The sequence below is a fragment of the Callithrix jacchus genome, chromosome 10 (assembly GCF_049354715.1).
Source record: "Callithrix jacchus isolate 240 chromosome 10, calJac240_pri, whole genome shotgun sequence".
Taxonomy (NCBI): Eukaryota; Metazoa; Chordata; class Mammalia; order Primates; family Cebidae; genus Callithrix; species Callithrix jacchus.
In genome coordinates, this window is record NC_133511.1 from 113,026,871 (window position 1) to 113,046,553 (window position 19,683).

A 19,683-nucleotide genomic window follows, 5' to 3' on the forward strand; every position below is an offset into this window, starting at 1 on the left:
ACCGCTGGGGTTCTGATCCCTGGACTGGCTTCTCCTGGGCTCTCTGCCTCCCAGGCTGGCGCTCAGGGGCTGGGGGAGAGAACACAACTAATAGCGTGACTCTTAGAATTTTGGGGATCACGCACCCCCCCAAGCCCACCCAGGGGCCAGGTCAAGCGCGCCTTCCTAGGCTTGCTGTCTACAGTCAGGCTTGGCTGCGCTCTCAGCAGGGGTCTCGGTCAGCCTCTGCCTACCCGCACCCTGCGCCGTGGGCCGGGTATGAGGCTGGGGAGCCGGTCCCGAGGGGTATTGGCTCGAGGCGCTAGAGCCAAGGAGCCTGGTCCCGGGCTCCGAGTCCTAGGAATGTGGGAGGGCTGGGCGGAGGGGCGGGCGGGGCGGGGGCGCTTCCTCTGCCCGCCAGAGGGGAGCAGCGGCCGGCTAGGAGGGGGCGGGGGCAGCGGCGGGCGGTGGCGAGGGGCTGCGGAGCTCGGCGGTCGCCGGGCCGGCCGGGGCGGGAGGAAGCGATGAATATTCAGAGGGGGAGGGGAAGGGAGGGGGCCGAGCGCTCGCCGCGGCTCCCTGCAGCCCCAGCCGCATGACGCGCGGAGGAGGCAGCGGGAGCAGCCGCGGGAGCCAGGACTGGGGCGCCGCGCGCTGGGGGTGGTCGCCGCTCGCTCCGCCCCGCGAAGCCCCTGCGCGCTCAGGGACGCGCCCCCCCCGCGGCAGCCGCGCCAGGCTTCGGCGTGTGGCCGCGGCCGCCGCCGCTGCCATGTCCCCGGGGAAGCCCGGGGCGGGCGGAGCGGGGACGAGGCGGACCGGCTGGCGGAGGCGGAGGCGGAGGCGGCGGCAGGAGGCGACGACGAGGGTGCCCGGGCTCGGGCGCACGGCGGGGCCCGATTCGCGCGTCCCGGGCACGTTCCAGGGCGCGCGGGGCATGAAGCCGGCGGCGCGGGAGGCGCGGCTGCCTCCTCCGCGCTCGCCGGGGCTGCGCTGGGCGCTGCCGTTGCTGCTGCTGCTGCTGCCGCTGCGCGTCCAGGTAAGCGCCGGGTGGGCTAGGGAGGGGGGCGGGAGGCCGGGGCGGGACTGGCATCGCCTGCACCTGCCCGGGCGTACCCACCTCGGGGGTTCCGGGGAGAGGGGCGAGGGTCGGGATCTTCGGATCCCCCCTCCTGGAGGCGGCTTGCGGGGACCCCGGCCGGCCTGGCGCGCCGGCGACCGAGCCCTTTCCCGGCTGCCCAGGATCGTGGGGAGGGAGGCGGGATCCGGGTTCCGCGGTGCCCGATCCTCCCTGGGAAGCCTCTGCGCGGGCTCCAGGCCGTCCCCGGTCCCGCTCTTCCCGGCGCTGGTCGCATCTGGCCGGCGCGGGGCCCAGCTTGCCCTCCCGAGGCGGCCGGAGGGGGCGTGTTTGCGGAGGGCTGGGGACGCGGACCCGGCGGCCTGGCCGAGCTTTGGTCGACCCACCTCCGACACGGCCTGCAGGGGCCCAAGGGACTGCAGGGGCGCCGGGGCAGGGCCGGGGCGCTGGGCAGTGGGCCCCGGGGCAAGGCGTGGGGCTCCCCGCCGAGGGCGCTGCTTCTGGGGAAAGTTCCCAGGCCCGGGAAAAGGTGGCCGCACGCTGGCTTTTCTCAAGGCGGCCGGCCCTCTAGGCGTCGTGCTTGATTTCATGGGTATTTAATTCGTGCTTTGTGGGCACCGGCTCCCCCTCCCCACCCTTTCTTGTTTCACTTTTCTGATAATGCAGTCCCTGGCGTTTTGGTGACCGACCTTTCCCCTTCCTGGCATTTCCTTAGCGGGTGAGGCAGGGCAGCTGAGGTATATTCCCATTTCACAGATGGGGAACTGAGGGAGAGAAGTGAAAGTTCGGAGCACCCAGCCCTTGCTATGGGAGCTGAGCCGGGGGGCGCGTCCTCCCAGCCTTCTGGAGCCTGTTGGGGTTTGAACCCGCAGGAGAAGCGGCCTGGGGCTGCTCTGCTGTGTTTGTGCAAATGATCATCTTGCTTGTTTGATACAGACACCATCTCTGAGGAAATGAGCTATTGGCTGGGGATGAAACCAGGTTTCAGGGAAAACTTCTCAAGCCTGAATGCAGGATGGTCTGAGAGCAGAAGCATCACCCTGGAGCGGCAATGCCGCCCAGCAGACAATAGGAGAAAGGGGCTGGGGCCTGGGAGCTGGGTGACCCTTGGCACCCGAGGGTCTCTCCTCTCAGTTTACCCAGCGGGTTCCGCACAGGCTCTTCTGAAGGCTGGAAGGCAGTGTGACCTCCTGCAGATAACCTTGGACTTGCTCTTCAGGCGCCTCCACCCTCAGTTAACAGCATCTGTAGAATGGGTGTAGCTCCCCCTGCCAGAAGGAATTGTTTGAGAGGCTTACACTGGCCAGTGTCTAAAAGAGCTTTGTAAATATTAAAGGGTTTCCAGATGGGATTCTCATTAAGGTACAGTGTGTGTGTATGTGTGTATGTGTGTGTGTGTGTGTGTGTCTGTGTGTGCGGTGTCTTCTCCCTGTGTATGTAAGGAAATTCAGGGGAGCAGTTTCTGAAGTGAAAAAGCCTTGTATTTGAAGATCTCCTGTACCAAAATTTATACCAAAACAAAACCCCAAGAAAACAAACAAAAAAACCACAGAAAACCCCCAAACTTAAAGCTTCATTTATATTTAAATATATATTATATATGTAATTTATTTATTTTTTTGTTGAAGCAAAAAAAAAAAAAAAAGCACAGCTGAATAATAGTGCTATTATTTTTTGCTGAAGCAAAAAAAACATATATTTTAAATTATATATATATATAATTTATTGATTGATTTATTTGCTCCAGCCATGGTGGTTGCCAGCTGTGTTTTCAATCAGCAGTTTCTTGGGTAAATTTATTGCTTACTCAATCCTTCCTTGTATTTCATTAGCGTATTGCGACTCTACGTTTGTCCTGTATTTAGATATTTCCTTCCTCTATGGTTTGTTCTGTAGAACCTGAAAAGGACACTCTTCTTTCTTTTTTTCTGGATACATTATGAAATAGGAAATCTAAAAGACTCTCAGAAGCAGCATCTTCAAAATCCACATTCAGTGGTTCATTTTGATCATGGATATTTCAGGAGTCAGTGCATTTTTGAGCTGGACCAGACTTTCAAGATAGTTGAAACCCCTCAAAGCTCTTAGATGAAGATATCGAGGTCCAGAGAAGACAGGGAGTAGGCGGAGGTCACCCAGCAATGTGTTCGAGAAGACAAGAGGGGAACCTGGGTCGCCTGCCTGGGCCCCGCATTTTCATAGTGCTATTTTTTTTTCCATGTTTTCACTTTGATCTTACTTTTAATGATAGGCACATATCACTGTGTCTTCTCAAAATGGTGGGTGTAAATGGAATTTTTCAAAGTCAAATCAAATTTGAGATATTTCTGAAGTTTGTTTAGGAAACAAGAATATCTGACTACCTTCCTAATAGCTGACTGGTTTTTTGAGGCTTCGATTGTATGTGTATATGCTTGTGTGTGTGTGATAAAATGGAATCAACCATAGCAGGTTAAATGGACAAGTCATGAAAAGGACACAGCTCTGTTTGGGCATTAATAAGAGTGGGTGTGGAAGCTGGAAAGCCGGGATGCCGGAAGGCTCAGTGCTTAGTAGGCCCAGAAAAGCAATTTTTGAACTGGCATCTCATTCCCCTTTTCCAAGACAGGAAGGATGGTCAGAGATGATTCCAACATGAGGACTTTGCTAGTTGCAGTGTCTCACTCACTCCTCCCATTCTCAAGCAGTTTTGCACACTAGTTTTGGTTTGTGTGTACGTTTTAGGCAATGTGACAAAGCAGTTTTCCTCCTGCCTCCTTCTCTTGAGAAATTTCATCCTGACAGCTTCTTTAAGAAGTCAGCTTGGCTGGGTGTAGTGGCTCACGCCTGTAATCCCAGCACTTTGGGAGGCCAAGGTGGGCAGTTCACCTGAGATCAGGAGTGGGAGATTAGCCTGGTCAATATGGTGAAATCCCATCTCTACTAAAAATATAAAAATTAGCCGGGCATGGTGGCGTGCGCCTGTAATCCCAGCTACTTGGAAGACTGAGGAGGAGAATTGCTTGAACCCGGGAGGCAGAGGTTGCAGTGAACTGAGATCATCCCATTGTACTCCAGCATGGGTGACAGATGAGACTTCATCTCAAAAAGAAAAAAAAAACAAAAAAAGAAAAAGGAAATCAGCTTGATGTGAGCTGATTTTCTGATTTTAAAAGAGTAAATAAAAAAAAAGAAGCGGGTGACTGATAGCCATTTTATTGGTCTGTTTTATCTTCGCTTTCTTGTTTCCTGGTGAATAATAACTGTGTTTACTGTCTATCACGGCTAATCCTTAAGCCTGATTTCTTACCTATTCCATCCAGAGTACAAAATATATTTTGTCTCCTCTTTAAACTGCTTGTTAGATTCTCATACGAGTGACTTTAAATATTTTTGTTTTGCTTCAGGACAATGGGAAAACCAAATGATTATGTTCTCTTTGCAGACAGTTTAAGAAAACAGAGCAAATTGGTTTATGGTTAGACTGTGACTTTGAGCTGACTTCAAGTTCAGCCCCACAATAAAGATAACCATGGAATACCCAAGCTTTTCTAAGCAGAGAGGATCCTGGCTCCCGAGTGAGCAATTTTGGTCAGCAAAGGGGTTATTTAGCTCCTAAAAGTAATTTTTGCTTGGGTTTGGGGCTGAGGCAGTGGCTAGATGACCATAGGCCTGGGTATAGCCAGAGCATCATCAGTAATTATTTCTCAGTTCGTTCACTTCTTGAGCTAGGGAATTATTTTGAGTGCAGGATGAGAGGCAATTTTCTGTGTATTTTCCTTCTAACATAATGCCGCTGATGATATTATAATTAATAGGTAACATTATGCATGACAGGCACTATGCTAAGAGTTTTAATGCATTATCTCATTTGGCCATTTCAGGAACACCAAGAGGTAGGTGCTGTTCATGTTTTTGTTTTTGTTTTTAAGAGACAGGGTCTTGCTCTGTCACCCAGGCTGGAGTGTAGTGTTGCAAACATAACTCACTGCAACCTCAACCTCCCAGGCTCAAGGGCTCCTCCCTTTTTAGCCTCTCAAGTAGCTGAGACTACAGGCATGTGCTACTACTCCTGGCTAATTAAAAATTTTTTTTATAGAGACAGTGTCTCACTGTGTTGCCCAGGCTGGTTTCGAACTCCTGGGCTCAAGTGATCTTTCTGCTTCGGCTTCCCAAAGTGTTGGGATTACAGGCCTGAGCCACTGTACTCAGTCATGTTTTTATTTTATATATTTGTTTTCAGATGGAGTTTTGCTCTTGTTGTCCAGGCTGGAGTGCAATGGTGTGATTGTGGCTTACTTTATCCTCTGCCTCCCAGGTTCAACCGATTCTCCTGCCTCAGCCTCCTGAGTACTGAGTACTCAGCTGGGATTACAGATGTGTGCCACCATGCCCAGCTAATTTTTGTATTTTTAGTAGAGACAGGGTTAGTCAGGTTTTACTGTGTCTCTACTAAAAATGTTGGCCAGGCTGGTCTCGATCTGCCCGCCTTGTTCTCCCAACGTACTGGGATTACAGGCCTGAGCCACATACCTGGCCCAGACGTTTTTTTTGGATAGTCATGTGTGTTGCCCAGGCTGGCCTCGAACTCCTGGGCTCAGTTGATTCTCCCACGTCAGTTTCCCAAGTAGCCAGGACTACAGGGACGTGCTACGTTTATTTTGGGTTGTGTCGTAAACCCTGTGGGATCTGCTTCACTTGTAACATGGAAAAACCAGGTGCCCTCTTTCCTGCTCGTATATCTTTGGGGCCTCAGTTTACAAGGCAAGTCTGCCTTTGAGGAGACAGACTGGGGTCTGGGATGGAAAGACCTGGGTTTGGGTCTTTGCTCTGCCACTTAATAGCTGCATAAACTCAGCAAGTCACTTAACCTCTGTGACTTCTCATTTCCTTATCTGGAAAATGGGACTAACACTTCCTGCTTCACTGGGTGGTTGAGAGGATCAAAGAAGATAGAAGAGGAATTGGTATGTAGCACCTAAAGCAAGGCCCAGCTGCTAGTTGTGGCTGCTGCTGTTACTTGGAGAGAAGAAATGAGGCCCCAGATCATTAGTTCATATGATTTTTTTTTTTTGGGATGGTGTCTCTCTCTGTTGCTCAGGCTGGAGTGCAGTGGTGTAATCTCAGCTTACTGTGACCCCCTTCTCCTGGGTTCAAGCAATTGTTCTGCATCAGTCCCCCAAGTAGCTGGGACTACAGGCACGTGCTGTCATGCCTGGCTAATTTTTGTATTTTTAGTAGAGATGGGGTTTCACCACGTTGGCCAGGCTGGTCTCGAACTCCTGACCTCAGGTGATCCCCCTGCCTCGGCCTCCCAGTGTGCTGGGATTATGGGCTGAGCCACTGTGCCTGGTCCATGTAACAAATATTTATGAAGTGTTTTCCACAGAGTGGTATGGAATAACCCTGGTTGTGTGCAAGATGAACTGAGCTCAGTTACAATACTTTTTTTTTTTCTTTTTTAATGTTAAGAATTTTTGGCCGGGTGTGGTGGCTCATGACTGTAATCTTAGCACTTTGGAAAGCAGCGGTGGGAGGATCAGTTGAGCCCAGGAGTTTGAGACCACCCTGAGTAACAAAGTGAGACCTTGTCTATAAAAAATTAGCTGGGCATGGTGGTGCGGCGCTGTGGTCCCAGCTACTTGAGAGGGTGAGTTGAGAGGATGGTTTGAGCCCTGGGAGGTTGAAGCTGCAGTGAACTGTGATAGCGCCACTGCACTCCAACCTGAGTGCAGAGTGAGACCCTGTCTCAAAAACAAAAAACAAAAACAAAAATAAAAGTTAATTATTTTAGGCGGTTGTGGTAAGAAAGACCTCCTAAAAGTCCATGATTTTATAGGTAGAATGAGGCGAAGTGCGGTATCATGATAAATACATTTATTTTTTTATTGAGATGGAGTTTCGCTCTTGCTACCCAGGCTTGAGTGCAATGGCGCGATCTTGGCTCACCGCAACCTCCACCTCCTGGGTTCAGGCAATTCTCCTGCCTCAGCCTCCTGAGTAGCTGGGATTACAGGCACCTGCCACCATACCCAGCTAATTTTTTGTATTTTTAGTAGAGACGGGGTTTTCACTATGCTGACCAGGATGGTCTCGATCTCTTGGCCTTGGGATCCGCCCGCTTCGGCCTCCCAAAGTGCTGGGATTATAGGCGTGAGCCACCATGCCCGGCCGATAAATACATTTATTTAAATTTGATAAAAAGTTTGTCTGATGAAAAACATTGAGTAAATATGTGAGTTTGATGGGGTTATGACCAAGTTGTAAAAATGATCAATTGCTTAAGTCTAGGGGACAGGCACTGAGCAGAGGTCATGCTGGGAAACAGGAGCCCGTCTTCATGGCTCTCATTGGCCACTGGGCAAGACAACTCAGGCAACTCAGATCACACTGACCAACCAGTCACAGTTGTGGTGTAGGATGTGACTGTGAATGACTTCCCTGCTGTCCCTTTCAGAGAAAGGACCGCCACTTGCCAGAGAAGGAATGGTGATACGAGGGACAGCCAGTCCCTAAGTGGAGATCCATGAAGTGGCGAATATCTTAGGCCAGAGAAGCCCACAGCAATTTTGTTAGCACCTTGTATGGCTGGTTTCCCAGTGGCTTTACTGGTGACCCCTCGGAGGACAGGAGCTGTAGGAAGTTTGTTATTACTTCCTTATTAGTGATAGCTGCGGTCATCCTATTGTCTCAGAATTTCCCTGGCATGTAAATGCCAGGATGAGGGCTGGTGGTAAGCAGATGGGGGGCATTTTGAAAATGAAGCAGTGTCAGCTCCCACAGAAGGTCTAATTTTAAACATGCAAATAATTTTCAGTTCCACTTTTCCTTCTTCCTGTTAGAGGGAAGCTGTCCCCTGTTGCCATTTCTGAAACTTGGGCGGACAATGTCGTTATTGTGTCACAAACGATCTGTGTCTCCAGGGCAGGAGTTCGGTGGTATTTTTCTGGGTGCCTGTGCCAGGGCCTAGCCCAGTGTTATCTCATGGTTTCTGAGTAAATGAGTGAGTGAATATTAAAACTTTACATCAATATGGAGCCGACAACACAGTGGTTCTGAATCTTTCTTGTGTGGAAAAGAAGAGGTACAAGACCCTTAGAGAGTATAGAGAATATGTAAAAGGGAAGAATCCTTCCCCAAAAGGGAATGCACATATTTACAATATTGTATCCAATTTCAGGAGTTTCATAGACTTTTTTTTTGAAATGAAGTCTTACTCTGTCACCCAGGCTGGAGTGCAGTGGCATGATCTCAACTCACTGCAACCTCCGCCTCCTGGGTTCAAGTGATTCTCCTGCCTCAGCCTCCTGAGTAGCTGGGATTAAAGGCGCATATCACCATGCCTGGCTAATTTTTGTATTTTTAGTAGAGACAGGGTTTCACCATGTTGGGCAGGCTGGCTCTCCATCTCTTGACCTCGTGATCCACCCACCTCAGCCTCCCAAAGTGCTGGGATTATAGGCATGAGCCACTGTGCCTGGCCTACTCTTTTTTTTTTTTTTGAGAGAAGGTCTCACTTTGTACCCCAGGCTGAGTGCAGTGGCATGATCTCAGATCTTGGCTTACTGCAGCCTCCACCTTCTGGGCTCAAGCAATCCTCCCACCTCAGCACCCCCAGCTAGCTGGGACTACAAGTGTGAGTCACCATGCCTGGTTAATTTTTGTATTTTTTGTAGAGATAGGGTTTCACTGTGTTGCCCAGACTGGTTTAGAACTCCTAAGGTCAAGCAATCCACTCACCTTGGCCTCCTAAAATGCTAGGTTTATAGGTGTGAGTCACTGTGCCCGGCCTCATAGGCTCTTTAAAGTAGTCCATGAAGCCCAGGTTAAAAAAAACTTCCAATCTAAAATTGTATAAGGCTAGAAAATTACCAGTCCTCTTCAAAGAGAACCACTGTGGATATCCTTGGTTTCTTTCTAGGAAAAAAAAAAAAAGAAAATTTCTAAGTGATATAGGCAAGTATCTATATTCACATTTTTTGTTACTTTAAAGGTAACATTATATATATACATTGTTCTCTACATAGCCTTTTTTATTCAGTTATCTTGGAGAATATTTCCTGCCTCCACCTATAGCTGTAAGGTATTCTTATAAATGACTGGCTAGTTTTCTTTCTTTTTTTTTTTTTTTGAGACGAAGTCTTGTTCCGTCACCCAGGCTGGAGTGCAGTGGCTTGATCTCAGCTCACTGCAACCTCTGCTTCCTAGGTTCTAGCAATTCTCTGCCTCAGCCTCCTGAGTAGCTGGGATTACAGGTGCCCACCCCTATGCCCTGCTAATTTTTGTATTTTTAGTAGAGATGGGGTTTCACCATCTTGGCCAGGTTGGTCCTGAACTCCTGATCTTGTGATCCACCCACCTTGGCCTCCCAAAGTGCTGGGATTACAGCCACTGCGTCCAGCCTGACTGGCTAGTTTTTTCTTTTTTTTTTTGAGATGGTGTCTCACTCTGTCACCCAGGCTTGGAGTGCAATGGTATGATCTTGGCTCACTGTAACCTCTGTCTCCTGGGTTCAAGGAATTCTTTTGCCTCAGCCTCCTGAGTAGCTGGGATTACAGGTGTGTGTCACCATGCCCAGCTAATTTTTGTATTTTTAGTAGAGACAGGGTTTTGCCATGTTGGCCAGGCTGGTTGTCCTGACCTCAGGTGATCCACCCACCTGGGCCTCCCAAAGTGCTGGGATTACAGGTGTCAGCCACTGTGCCTGACCATGGCTAGTATTTTGATGTGTGGATTGACTACAATTTATATGACCATTCTCCTATCAATGGACACTTCAGTTGTTTTAGTACACCTCCCTGCCCTGTCACAAGTCACACTTCCAAATGTCTCTGGTGGCTATTTCTTGTCACCTTCACAGGTATATCTGTAGAATAAATTTCTAGTTTCAGGATTGTTGGATTAGAAGATGCATGCATTTGAAAGTGTGATTGCCTTGTCAGGTTGTCCTCCAAAAGTGTCACCTCAGTTTGTACCTGAATCCATAGCTTTGGAGAGTGTCTGTTTTTCCATGCCCTCTCACTGAAATGAGAATTTTTACATGTATGCTAGTCTGAGAGATGAAAAAATTGTATCTTGTTGTTATTATTTTTTTTATGGAGACGGGATTTCTTCATGTTGGTCAGGCTGGTCTCGAACTCCCAACCTCAGGTGATAGTCCCGATTCGGCCTCCCAAAGTGCTGGGATTACAGGCTTGAGCCACCACTCCCAGCCATATCTTGTTATTTTTATTTATCTCTTTAATTTTGAGTTAGTTGAGTTTTTGGTCATTTGCCTTTGTTTCTTCTTCTTTTCTCTTTCTTTTCTTTCTTCTTTTTTTTTTTTTTTTGGTATGGAGTTTTGCTCTTGTTGCCCAGGCTGGAGTGCAATAGCATGATCTCAGCTCACTGCAACCTCTGCTTCCCACGTTCAAGTGATTCTCCTGCCTCAGCCTCCTGAGTAGCTGGGATTACAGGCATGCACCACCATGCCCAGCTAAATTTTTATATTTTTAGTAGATATGGGATTTCACCATGTTGACCAGGCTGGTCTTGAACTCCTATTCTCAGGTGACCCACCTGCCTCAGCCTCCCAAAATGCTGAGATTACAGGTGTGAGCCACTATGCCTGGCCCCATTTTTTTGTTTTTTGGAAAAAATAATCTGTGTATATATAGTCTTTGTTATCAATTTGTATAAGCTCTTTGGAAATTAGTCCTTTGATTGCCATTTGTATTGCAAACACATTTTCCCTCGAATTATTTTAGATGTAGCCCTTGTTCCTTAGAAACTCAGAGATAAGTAAGACCCTTGGGTGGTGAAGAGAACACAGAATTGGGAACAAGACTTCTTGGTTGGAGTCTTGGTTAGCTGGGTGATCTTGGGCAAGTATCTTGACCTTTCTGATCCTTGCTGTTCATATTCCAATAATTCTAATAATAGTGGTACCTCTGACACAGGGTAGTTGGATAAGTTAAGTGTGATCATATTATGCTGAAGTTCCTTGTAAATGGATATGGAAACAGAGAGCATTTTTACAAAATACCATGAGGTATTCTATTTACTGAAGCATTAGATCCAAAGTTAGGGCAAAGGCCATAATATAATAATTATCAATAATTACGAATTGTCAAAATTGTGCCATAAGACCTCTTTTTTGTTTTGTTTTTTTTGAGATGGAGTCTGGCTCTGTTGTCCAGGCTGGAGTGCAGTGACGTGATCTTGGCTCATTGCAACCTCCACCTCTCAGGTTCAAGTGATTCTCCTTTGGTTCACACATAGGCGTGCACCACCATGCCTGGCTAATTTTTGTAGTTTTAGTAGAGACAGGGTTTTATCATGTTGGCCAGGCTGGTCTTGAACTCCTGACCTCAAGTGATCTGCCTACCACCGTCTCCCAAAGTGCTGGGATTATAGATGTGAGCTACTTCACCCAGCCCCATGAAACCTCTTAAATTGGGTTTGAGATTAAATCCACAATGGATTGTGTGTATTAGATATACACAGAGATACACACAAATGTATTAAAATGTATAATGTGAAGCAGTGGAATTTCCCTGATAGCACAATTTAAATATTTCCTTTTTGACAAATGTGCATAATTGAATAAATTAAGTGACCACCAGATGTGACTGAAGAGTGGGTAGTGGCTATTTCTAGCTCCAAAGGAATACAGGGATATTGACTGTATCCCTTAAAAAAAACAGAGTGGGCCGGGCACGGTGGCTCACGCCTATAATCCCCACGCTTTGGGAAACCGAGGTGGGTGGATCACCTGAGATCAGGAGTTGGAGACCAGCCTGTCCAACATGGAGAAACTCCGTCTCTACTAAAAATACAAAAATTAGCCAGGTGTGGTGGTGCATGCTTGTAATCCCACCTACTGGGGAGGCTGAGGCAGGAGAATCGCTTGAACCCAGCAGGTGGAGGTTGCAGGAGCTGAGATCGAGCAGCTGTATTCCAGCCTGGGAAACAAACAAAAAAAACCCCACAGGACTCTCTTTGTATTGGTTTGAGCATTTCTATTTATCGTGTGACCTGGCAGCTCTGGCTATGGCTGCTGCCTTTCTTGGTACATTTTCTGTGGGGTCAAGAGGAGTTATTTTAAGCCACAAATGGGAAAGTGCAAGGGCATAATCCTTGGCTGGCTGTGACTGTGGGAGATGGGAGGCTGAGAGTCTGCTGACTTGCCACCTGTTTCCACGGCAGCAAGGTGAGTGTGCATTTCCTGCTGCTGGCGAGGGGCCAGCACATTTTCATGTCATTGTGTCATGGGGAAGTTTTCCTCTCTCGCCGAGAGCACACCATGCCGGTGGTCTTGTTCCTGTGGCCAGGAAGTGGAGAACTCTGGGGAGATTGTTCTGGGTTTGAAGGGAAATTGCCGGGCAGTGCTTAGTGCATGGGCTTTGGAGTCAGACAGACCCAGCTTCTTCATCTCCTACCTGTGTGGCCAGTCCTTCTAATGCGTGGAGTCTCTTCTGTCCTCATGTGTATAATGGGGACAACAAGAATACCTACTTTCTAGGATGGTTGTGGAAGATTAAATGGATCTGCAGGACAAATGTTTAGCATGATAAAAACCTCAACAGATAGTGGCTGCTGTTTTATTATCTTATTTTGCTGAGACACTGACATAATTTACAATTTAAAAAATAAAAAAATTTTTTTAACCTTATACTGTAGTTTATAAGGCCCTTTTGCATATATGAGCCTGTTCAATCCTCACAGCATCCCCGAGTCTGCCATTGTTATTCCCATTTAAAAAGGTGTGGCTCAGAGTGGCTGTAATTGACAGGTGTCATCTGTTGTTGCATAATAATAATAGTGTACATTCATAGTATAGGCCACTTTTTTTTTTTTGAGATAATATCTCACTCTTGTTGCCCAGGCTGGAGTGCAGTGGCACCATCGTGGCTCATAGCGACCTCCGCCTCCTGGGTTCAAGCAACTATCTGCCTCAGCCTCCCAACTAGCTAGGATTACAGGTGGCCACCATCATGCCCAGATAATTTTTCTATTTTTAGTAGAGACAGAGTTTCTCCATCTTGGTCAGGCTGGTCTTGAACTCATGACCTTGTGATCCACCTGCCTTGGCCACCCAAAGTTCTGGGATTACAGGTGTGAGCCACTGTGCCTGGCCTTAGGCCACTTTTAAGAATTACTCAGTTAGCTTATAAGAGGTGAATCAGGGGAGTCCTCTGGTTTGGTTCACACATAATTATTAGGTTGAACCATATAAAATTACTGTTTTTGGTCCTGTGAATATTAGTATTTGTAAATTGTTCAGATCTAATATGTTCCAGAAAATACACAATCAAGGTTTGGAAAACCAAATCATAGACTTACATGCTGTAAGGCAGCATATTTGAAGCTGGATGTAACATCAATTTAGTGAGTTATGACTGGCATTAAAAAAATGGTAGAGCTGGGTACAGTGGCTCACGCCTGTAATCCCAGCACTTTGGGAGGCTGAGGCGGGTGGATCACAAGGTCAGGAAATCAAGACCATGCTGGTCCATATGGTGAAACCCCATCTCTACTAAAAATACAAAAATTATTTTGTATTTTTTGTACTGGGCGTGGCAGCATGCACCTGTAGTCCCAGCTATTCGGGATGCCGAGGCAGGAGAATTGCTTGAACCTGGGAGGAGGTTGTAGTGAGCCGAGATCTCACCATTGCACTCCAGCCTGGACCACAAAGAGCAAAACTCAGTCTCAAAAGAAAAAAAAAAAGGTAGAATATCAGAGTATCAGAGTTTGCTGGTAAATACTGTGTGAAACTCATTTCAGCGATATTTGTGTGCACATGTGTGCAGTGTGTATGTGGGTATACTAAATTGCATCTAAAATGAATTTCTTATCATGGTTCAGCCGTTGCCAGAAAACACTGGAAATCACTGTTCCAGGGAGTGGAATGGTGGAGGTGCCTGGTGGGAGATGGAGGTGGATTCTGTTTCCAGAGAGAGTAAAAAAAACCAGTATAAAGCCCCCAATTATGCATTGTCAGTATCTCCGTGTGTAGCTGGAAACCATCCTGCAGCAGCAGGTGGTGCAGGAAGAACCCGACTCTGGAGAGGCACTTCAGGAAGAGAAGTGGGCTGACTAAAAGCTTTGGCGGCCTGCCTTTAGGTAACTGCCTTTCTGGAAACGTCAGGGCAACCACCCTAGTGAGCAAGCTGTGGGCCAGAGTTGTGTGTTCCTTTGGTAAATAGGTTTGGTAAAGAGCTAGCACTATTGCATTTGTAGTTTATTTATTTATTTTTTTTGAGATGAGTCTCACTGTGTCACCCAGGCTGGAGTGCAGTGGCATGATAACGCACTGCAGCCTCCACTGCCTGGGTTCAAGTGATTCTCCTGCCTCAGCCTTCCGAGTAGCTGGGATTACAGGCATGCGCCACTATGCCCAGCTAATTTTGTATTTTTAGTAGAGATGGGCTTTCTCCATGTTGGTCAGGTTGGTCTCGAACTCCTGACCTCAGGTTATCCATCTGCCTTGGCCTCCCAAAGTGCTGGGATTACAGGCGTGAGCCACCGTGCCTGGTCCAGTTCATTTTAAAAAATATATAAAATTGAAAATACAGATAAATAAAAGAAAGCAAAATTACCTGTAATCTCCACTTGGCCAAAGTTAACTCTTGGTACCTTTTTGATGGGAGATCTTTGTCTTGAAATTCATGTTCTCTCTGTCTATTTATACTACAGTAGGATAACCTCCTACATGTGCTTTGTAACTTACATCTTTGATTTTTTAACAATTGAGGTAGGCTGGGCAGAGTGGCTTATGCCTGTAATCCCAGCACTTCAGTAGGCTGAGGTGGGTGGATCGCCTGAGCTCAGGAGTTCGAGACCACTCTGGGTAACATGGCGAAACCCTGTGTCTACTAAAACACAAAAAATTAGTGGTGGCTCATGCCTATAGTACCAGCTACTTGGGAGGCTGAGGCACGAGAAACGCTTGAGGCCTGGAGGTGGAGGTTGTAGTGAGCCGAGACTGCGTCACAGCACTCCAGCTTGGGCTACAGAGCGAGACTTTCTCTCAAAAAAAAAAAAAAAGAAAAGGCCGGGCGTGGTAGCTCACGCCTATAATCCCAGCACTCTGGGAGGCCGAGGCAGGTGGATCACAAGGTCAAGAGATGGAGACCATCCTGGTCAACAAGGTGAAACCCCGTCTCTACTAAAAATACAAAAATTAGCTGGGCATGGTAGTGCGAGCCTGTAATCCCAGCTACTCGGGAGGCTGAGGCAGGAGAATTGCTTGAACCCAGGAGGCAGAGGTTGCGGTGAGCCGAGATTGCACCATTGCACTCCAGCCTGGGTAACAAGAGCGAAACTCCGTCTCAAAAAAAAAAAAGAAAAAAAAAAAAAATTGAGGTGGATGTCTCCCTAGGGGTACCCCCAGGAAGCCACAGGATAAAAAGGAGGCATCTTGCTGGAGGGTCACCATTGCTCAGTAAAAATTATTTTGTAATGTTATTTCAAAGCAAACAAAGAGGACATATTATGGACTAGATACCACATTTGCATCAGGATTTTTATTCAGCCAGTACAGTACACAACAAAGAAATCTCTACCCCTCAGCCCCTCTAGGGATGTGAGAACGCTCCTTGCTGTTCTCAGGTCAATGTGTGGCAGTCTGTGAAGGACTGACAATATATTGCAAACATTTCCCCCGCCAGTGAATATTCTTCCTTTGTATAACTTTTAGCTGTTGCATCCATTCCTTATGTGGCAGTACCTGAATTTATCTGAAAAGTTCTGTGATTAGTCTTCTAGTTTGTTTCCAATTTTTTTTTCTCATGATAGGCCCTATTCAGTTGACTTTGTGATTAGATCTCTGAATGCATAATCTGATGATTGCCTTAAGATAAATTGAATAATAAAAGTAACAATAGTAGCCACAATCAGTTGAATATTTATCATGAACTGCTGTCAGCACATGCTACATATTAACTCATTTAATCCTAAAATGTAGATGCAGGGCAGGAAACCGAGGCTCAGAATTTCTGCCAGCTAATTGTGGGCTTCCTTGAGGCTCAGAACTTCTGCCAGCTAATTGTGGGCTTCCTTTGAGGGACTAGGGGGCTGGATGGGAGGATCTGCACGGGCCAGGGCGTGTCTGAGTCTCCGGGAAGGACAGCCGGACTTGGGCTATTCTCACAGGTGGGAAGGCTGTCTTCCTATGGGGATGGGTGACTTGTTGACTCTTGATGCCCAGAGCTGTGATATGATTCCCAAAGCCACAGAAAACGAGAGTATCGTTGCCTTGGGGTTTAGATCCCGGAGCTGTAAGGTGGTAAGGAGGCTGTCTGACTCAGATTAAGCAATGTCACGGTATCATGTTGGGGTGTGGGCCTTCCTGTTGTAAATTTTGGGATTTCATAGAGATTGAAGTCCCACGTGGATGACATGAGTTCATGATGTCCCATAAGAAGAGGAACATGGGAAAGAGCATGGGCTTTGGTGTCAGCAGGAGCCTGTGTCCAATTCCGTGCTCTTCTCCTATAGCTGTGTGACCCTGCTGTCTTCGCGGGGACTTGAGCCTCTCAGAATCTGTTACTGCATCTGGAAAATGGGTAGTAACAACCAGGTCATTGTGTAACTAGATTTAAATGAGAGAAGGCATGTCAGGCGCTCAGTCCAGATCATGGCACTTGTTAGGCCTGAGCACATTTGCTCCCACCTCAGCCCTCCTCGTTAACACAGCACTTCCTGACTATGGGGCTGCAGAGAGCGATGCAGAGCCATGCAGAGCTCTGGCCAGTGTTGCCAAGAGCTCAGGTGCATGGCCTGAACGTGTTCAAAAACTTCTGCCAGCTTCAGTGCCAGGGACTATTGTTGTGTAGAGGGGTCACTGAATCCTAGGGTGTGAAGAGAAATCGTTGGAGATGGGGGTGTGAGGGTGGAAGCTCTTATTTGAGAAGATGTGTTGTGGGGTAAGACTTGGACCCTCAGCTTATATCTGGCTACAGAGTTTGGGACCAGCCTTTCGAAGTCTTTTGGAAGATGCACGTGGAGTGCTTAGCCTTTGCTCTTACCTGGAATCTGGCTTAGGCCTTGCACCTATCTTACCATGTGGTTGGGGTGAGTGAGGATGACTTTCTTTAATTTTTATTTTTTTGAGGAGTCTTGCTCTGTCGCCTGGGCTGGAGTGCAATGTTGTGATCTGGGCTCACTGCAACCTCTGCCTCCCAGGTTCAAGTGATTCTCCTGCCTCAGCCTCCTGAGTAGCTGGGACTATAGACGCCTGCCACCATGGCCAGCTAATTTTTGCATTTTTAGTAGAGATGGGGTTTCATCATATTGGCCAGGCTGGTCTTGAACATCTGACCTTATGATCCGCCCGCCTCGGCCTCCCAAAGTGCGGGGATTACAGGTGTGAGCCACCACGCCCGGCCGAGTGAAGCCAATTTCTTTTCCTTCATAACATGGTTTCTGGGCCGGGTGCGGTGGCTCACACCTGTAATCCCAGCACTTTGGGAGGCTGAGGCGGGTGGATCATGAGGTCAACAGATCGAGACCATCCTGGTCAACATGGTGAAACCCCGTCTCTACTAAAAATACAAAAAATTAGCTGGGCATGGTGGTGTGTGCTTGTAATCCCAGCTACTCAGGAGGCTGAGGCAGGAGAATTGCCTGAACCCAGGAGGCGGAGGTTGCGGTGAGCCGAGATCGTGCCATTGCACTCCAGCCTGGGTAACAAGAGCGAAACTCCGTCTCAAAAAAAAAAACCAAAAAAACATGGTTTCTCATTCTCAGCCATATTGACATTTTGGGCTGGATGACTCACTGTTTTGGGAGGCTGTCCTGTGTGCAGCCTCCCTGGCCTCTGCCTGATAGGTCACGGTAGCACCCCTCCCCCACAGGCAAAAATGTCTCCAGTTGTTGCCAAATGTCCCCTGAAGGGCAGATTGCCCTTGCTGTAGGTAATACCTGCTTTGAAGGACCGGTGAGGATGGCCTGTGCCCTGGCAGTCTCACTAGGTGGGACTGGCTGTCCTCTCATTCTCATGGGATCAGCCTCATTTTTGTAGCTGACTTCCTCCTGGTGGGACCTCCCTGTGAAACTAACAAGGTTTACATATGACACAAACATCCAGGTTGGCAGGGCTCAAAAGAGGGTTCATGTCGACTCCTTTCTCATTCAGTGAGTCCTTTTTCTGGATACTGGGGCCTGAGTTTGTACCACAGTCTGGGCATCCAGGTGTCAAGTTCCTCCATCTGTTTTCAGCCTCAGCTTCCTTCTCTGTAAAATGGGAGTAAATGGTACTTTCCCTGTCTAGGTGGGGGAGGAATCCTGTGTTAATGTGATTGATGGTGTGGTGCTAAGCTCTGCTGCAAGGGATGTGAAGTTGAGGGAAAGGCTGGCGGTTTATTAGTAGCTTTAAGGCCAAGTTCCTTCCACACTAGAGATATGCCCTCTCAAAGGGAGATCTTATTACAAAGAGATTCACTGCCAAGTTCCCCTCCCACCAGCTCCCTGGAGCAATTTTCAGCTTTTACAGTGTTTAGAGGCTTCAGGGTGTGAAACTAGAGAGAATGCCTTCCAGCCAGTGACATTGAGAACAGCAGGAAAGAGGCAGGAGGAGAAACTGACTTGAAGGGTGATGCCAGCCAGGGTGAGTGGAAGGAGGTAGAATTCACTTTCTGAAATCTGGGATGTGCACACAACTTATCAAGAATACCTCATTTTGTGAGGCCAGGAAAAGCTCCTAGCACGGTGTAGAGCAGACTTGGTCAGAACATCAATCCTTGATTTTTTTTTTTTTTTACCTGAATTTCATCAGGTTTTTCTGAGACATCCACTGGACTGTCATATACTGTGTGCTGGGCTCTCATTTTATCCTTACAATTATGATGTCCATTTTAAAGACATCGTGTTAGGTAAATCAGTAGAGTGACTACGGTTTGCAATAATCTGCTGTATATTTCAAAATAGCTAGACGAGAACAAGTTGGTTCTAGCATAAAGAAAAGACAAATATTTAAGGTGATAGATACCCCAAGTATATTGATTTGATATTTACATATTGTGTGAATTTATGAAATTATCACATGTGCTCCAAAACTGTGTTCTTCTGTTATGCATGAATGAAGAAATTATCGTGTCCATTTTAGAGATGAGGCACAGACGGGTGGCGGGGCCTCTCCAGAGCCAGGTATGTGGCTCTTGTATAATGCCACCTCTATTGCTTTGTCATCAGCGGCAACTTAGTAGTTTTCAAAGCTTGAATTTTCTTGTGTGTCAAATGGGGATAACAAATACCTCAGAGGATTGTGATCAAGATTCCGTGAAAAAATGTATGCAGCGCCTCCGGCAAGGTGTCTGGCCTACGGAAAGTGCTCTGTACACACCAGCTGCTGTCATCATTATTGTTTCAACTACCAGTGATGATAAAGGATGCCTGCTTTGATGAGCTTTTCCAGGAATATGGACTGGTCTGCCCTGATCTAATAGTATACTCTATCTCAGGCCCTATTCGGTAAATACATGTTGGAGGTACAGTTGCCAGGGAAGGGAGGGATGTTACCTGAAGAGGACAAAGAGTCTGAAGTTCAGGAAATAAAGCAAGAGCGGCCCTCAGGGATGGAACTTGTGATCTGATGGTCTGACTATCCTCAAGCCAACTGAGCTCATTGCCATGCAACTTGGTAGATAATGATATGGTAGTAAGAA

General features: G+C 47.5%; 1 protein-coding gene across 1 annotated transcript in view; it reads left to right on the forward strand.

Annotated features, from left to right (window-relative positions):
* Positions 1 to 568: 568 nt before the first annotated feature.
* Positions 569 to 19,683, forward strand: part of PTPRJ (protein tyrosine phosphatase receptor type J) — a 195,156-nt gene continuing 176,041 nt past the window's right edge. Inside the window, exon 1 of the mRNA XM_035262703.3 lies at positions 569 to 1,015. Coding sequence (XP_035118594.3) covers positions 575 to 1,015 — 441 coding nt within the window. The 5' untranslated portion in view covers positions 569 to 574. The remainder of the gene's footprint in view (positions 1,016 to 19,683) is intronic.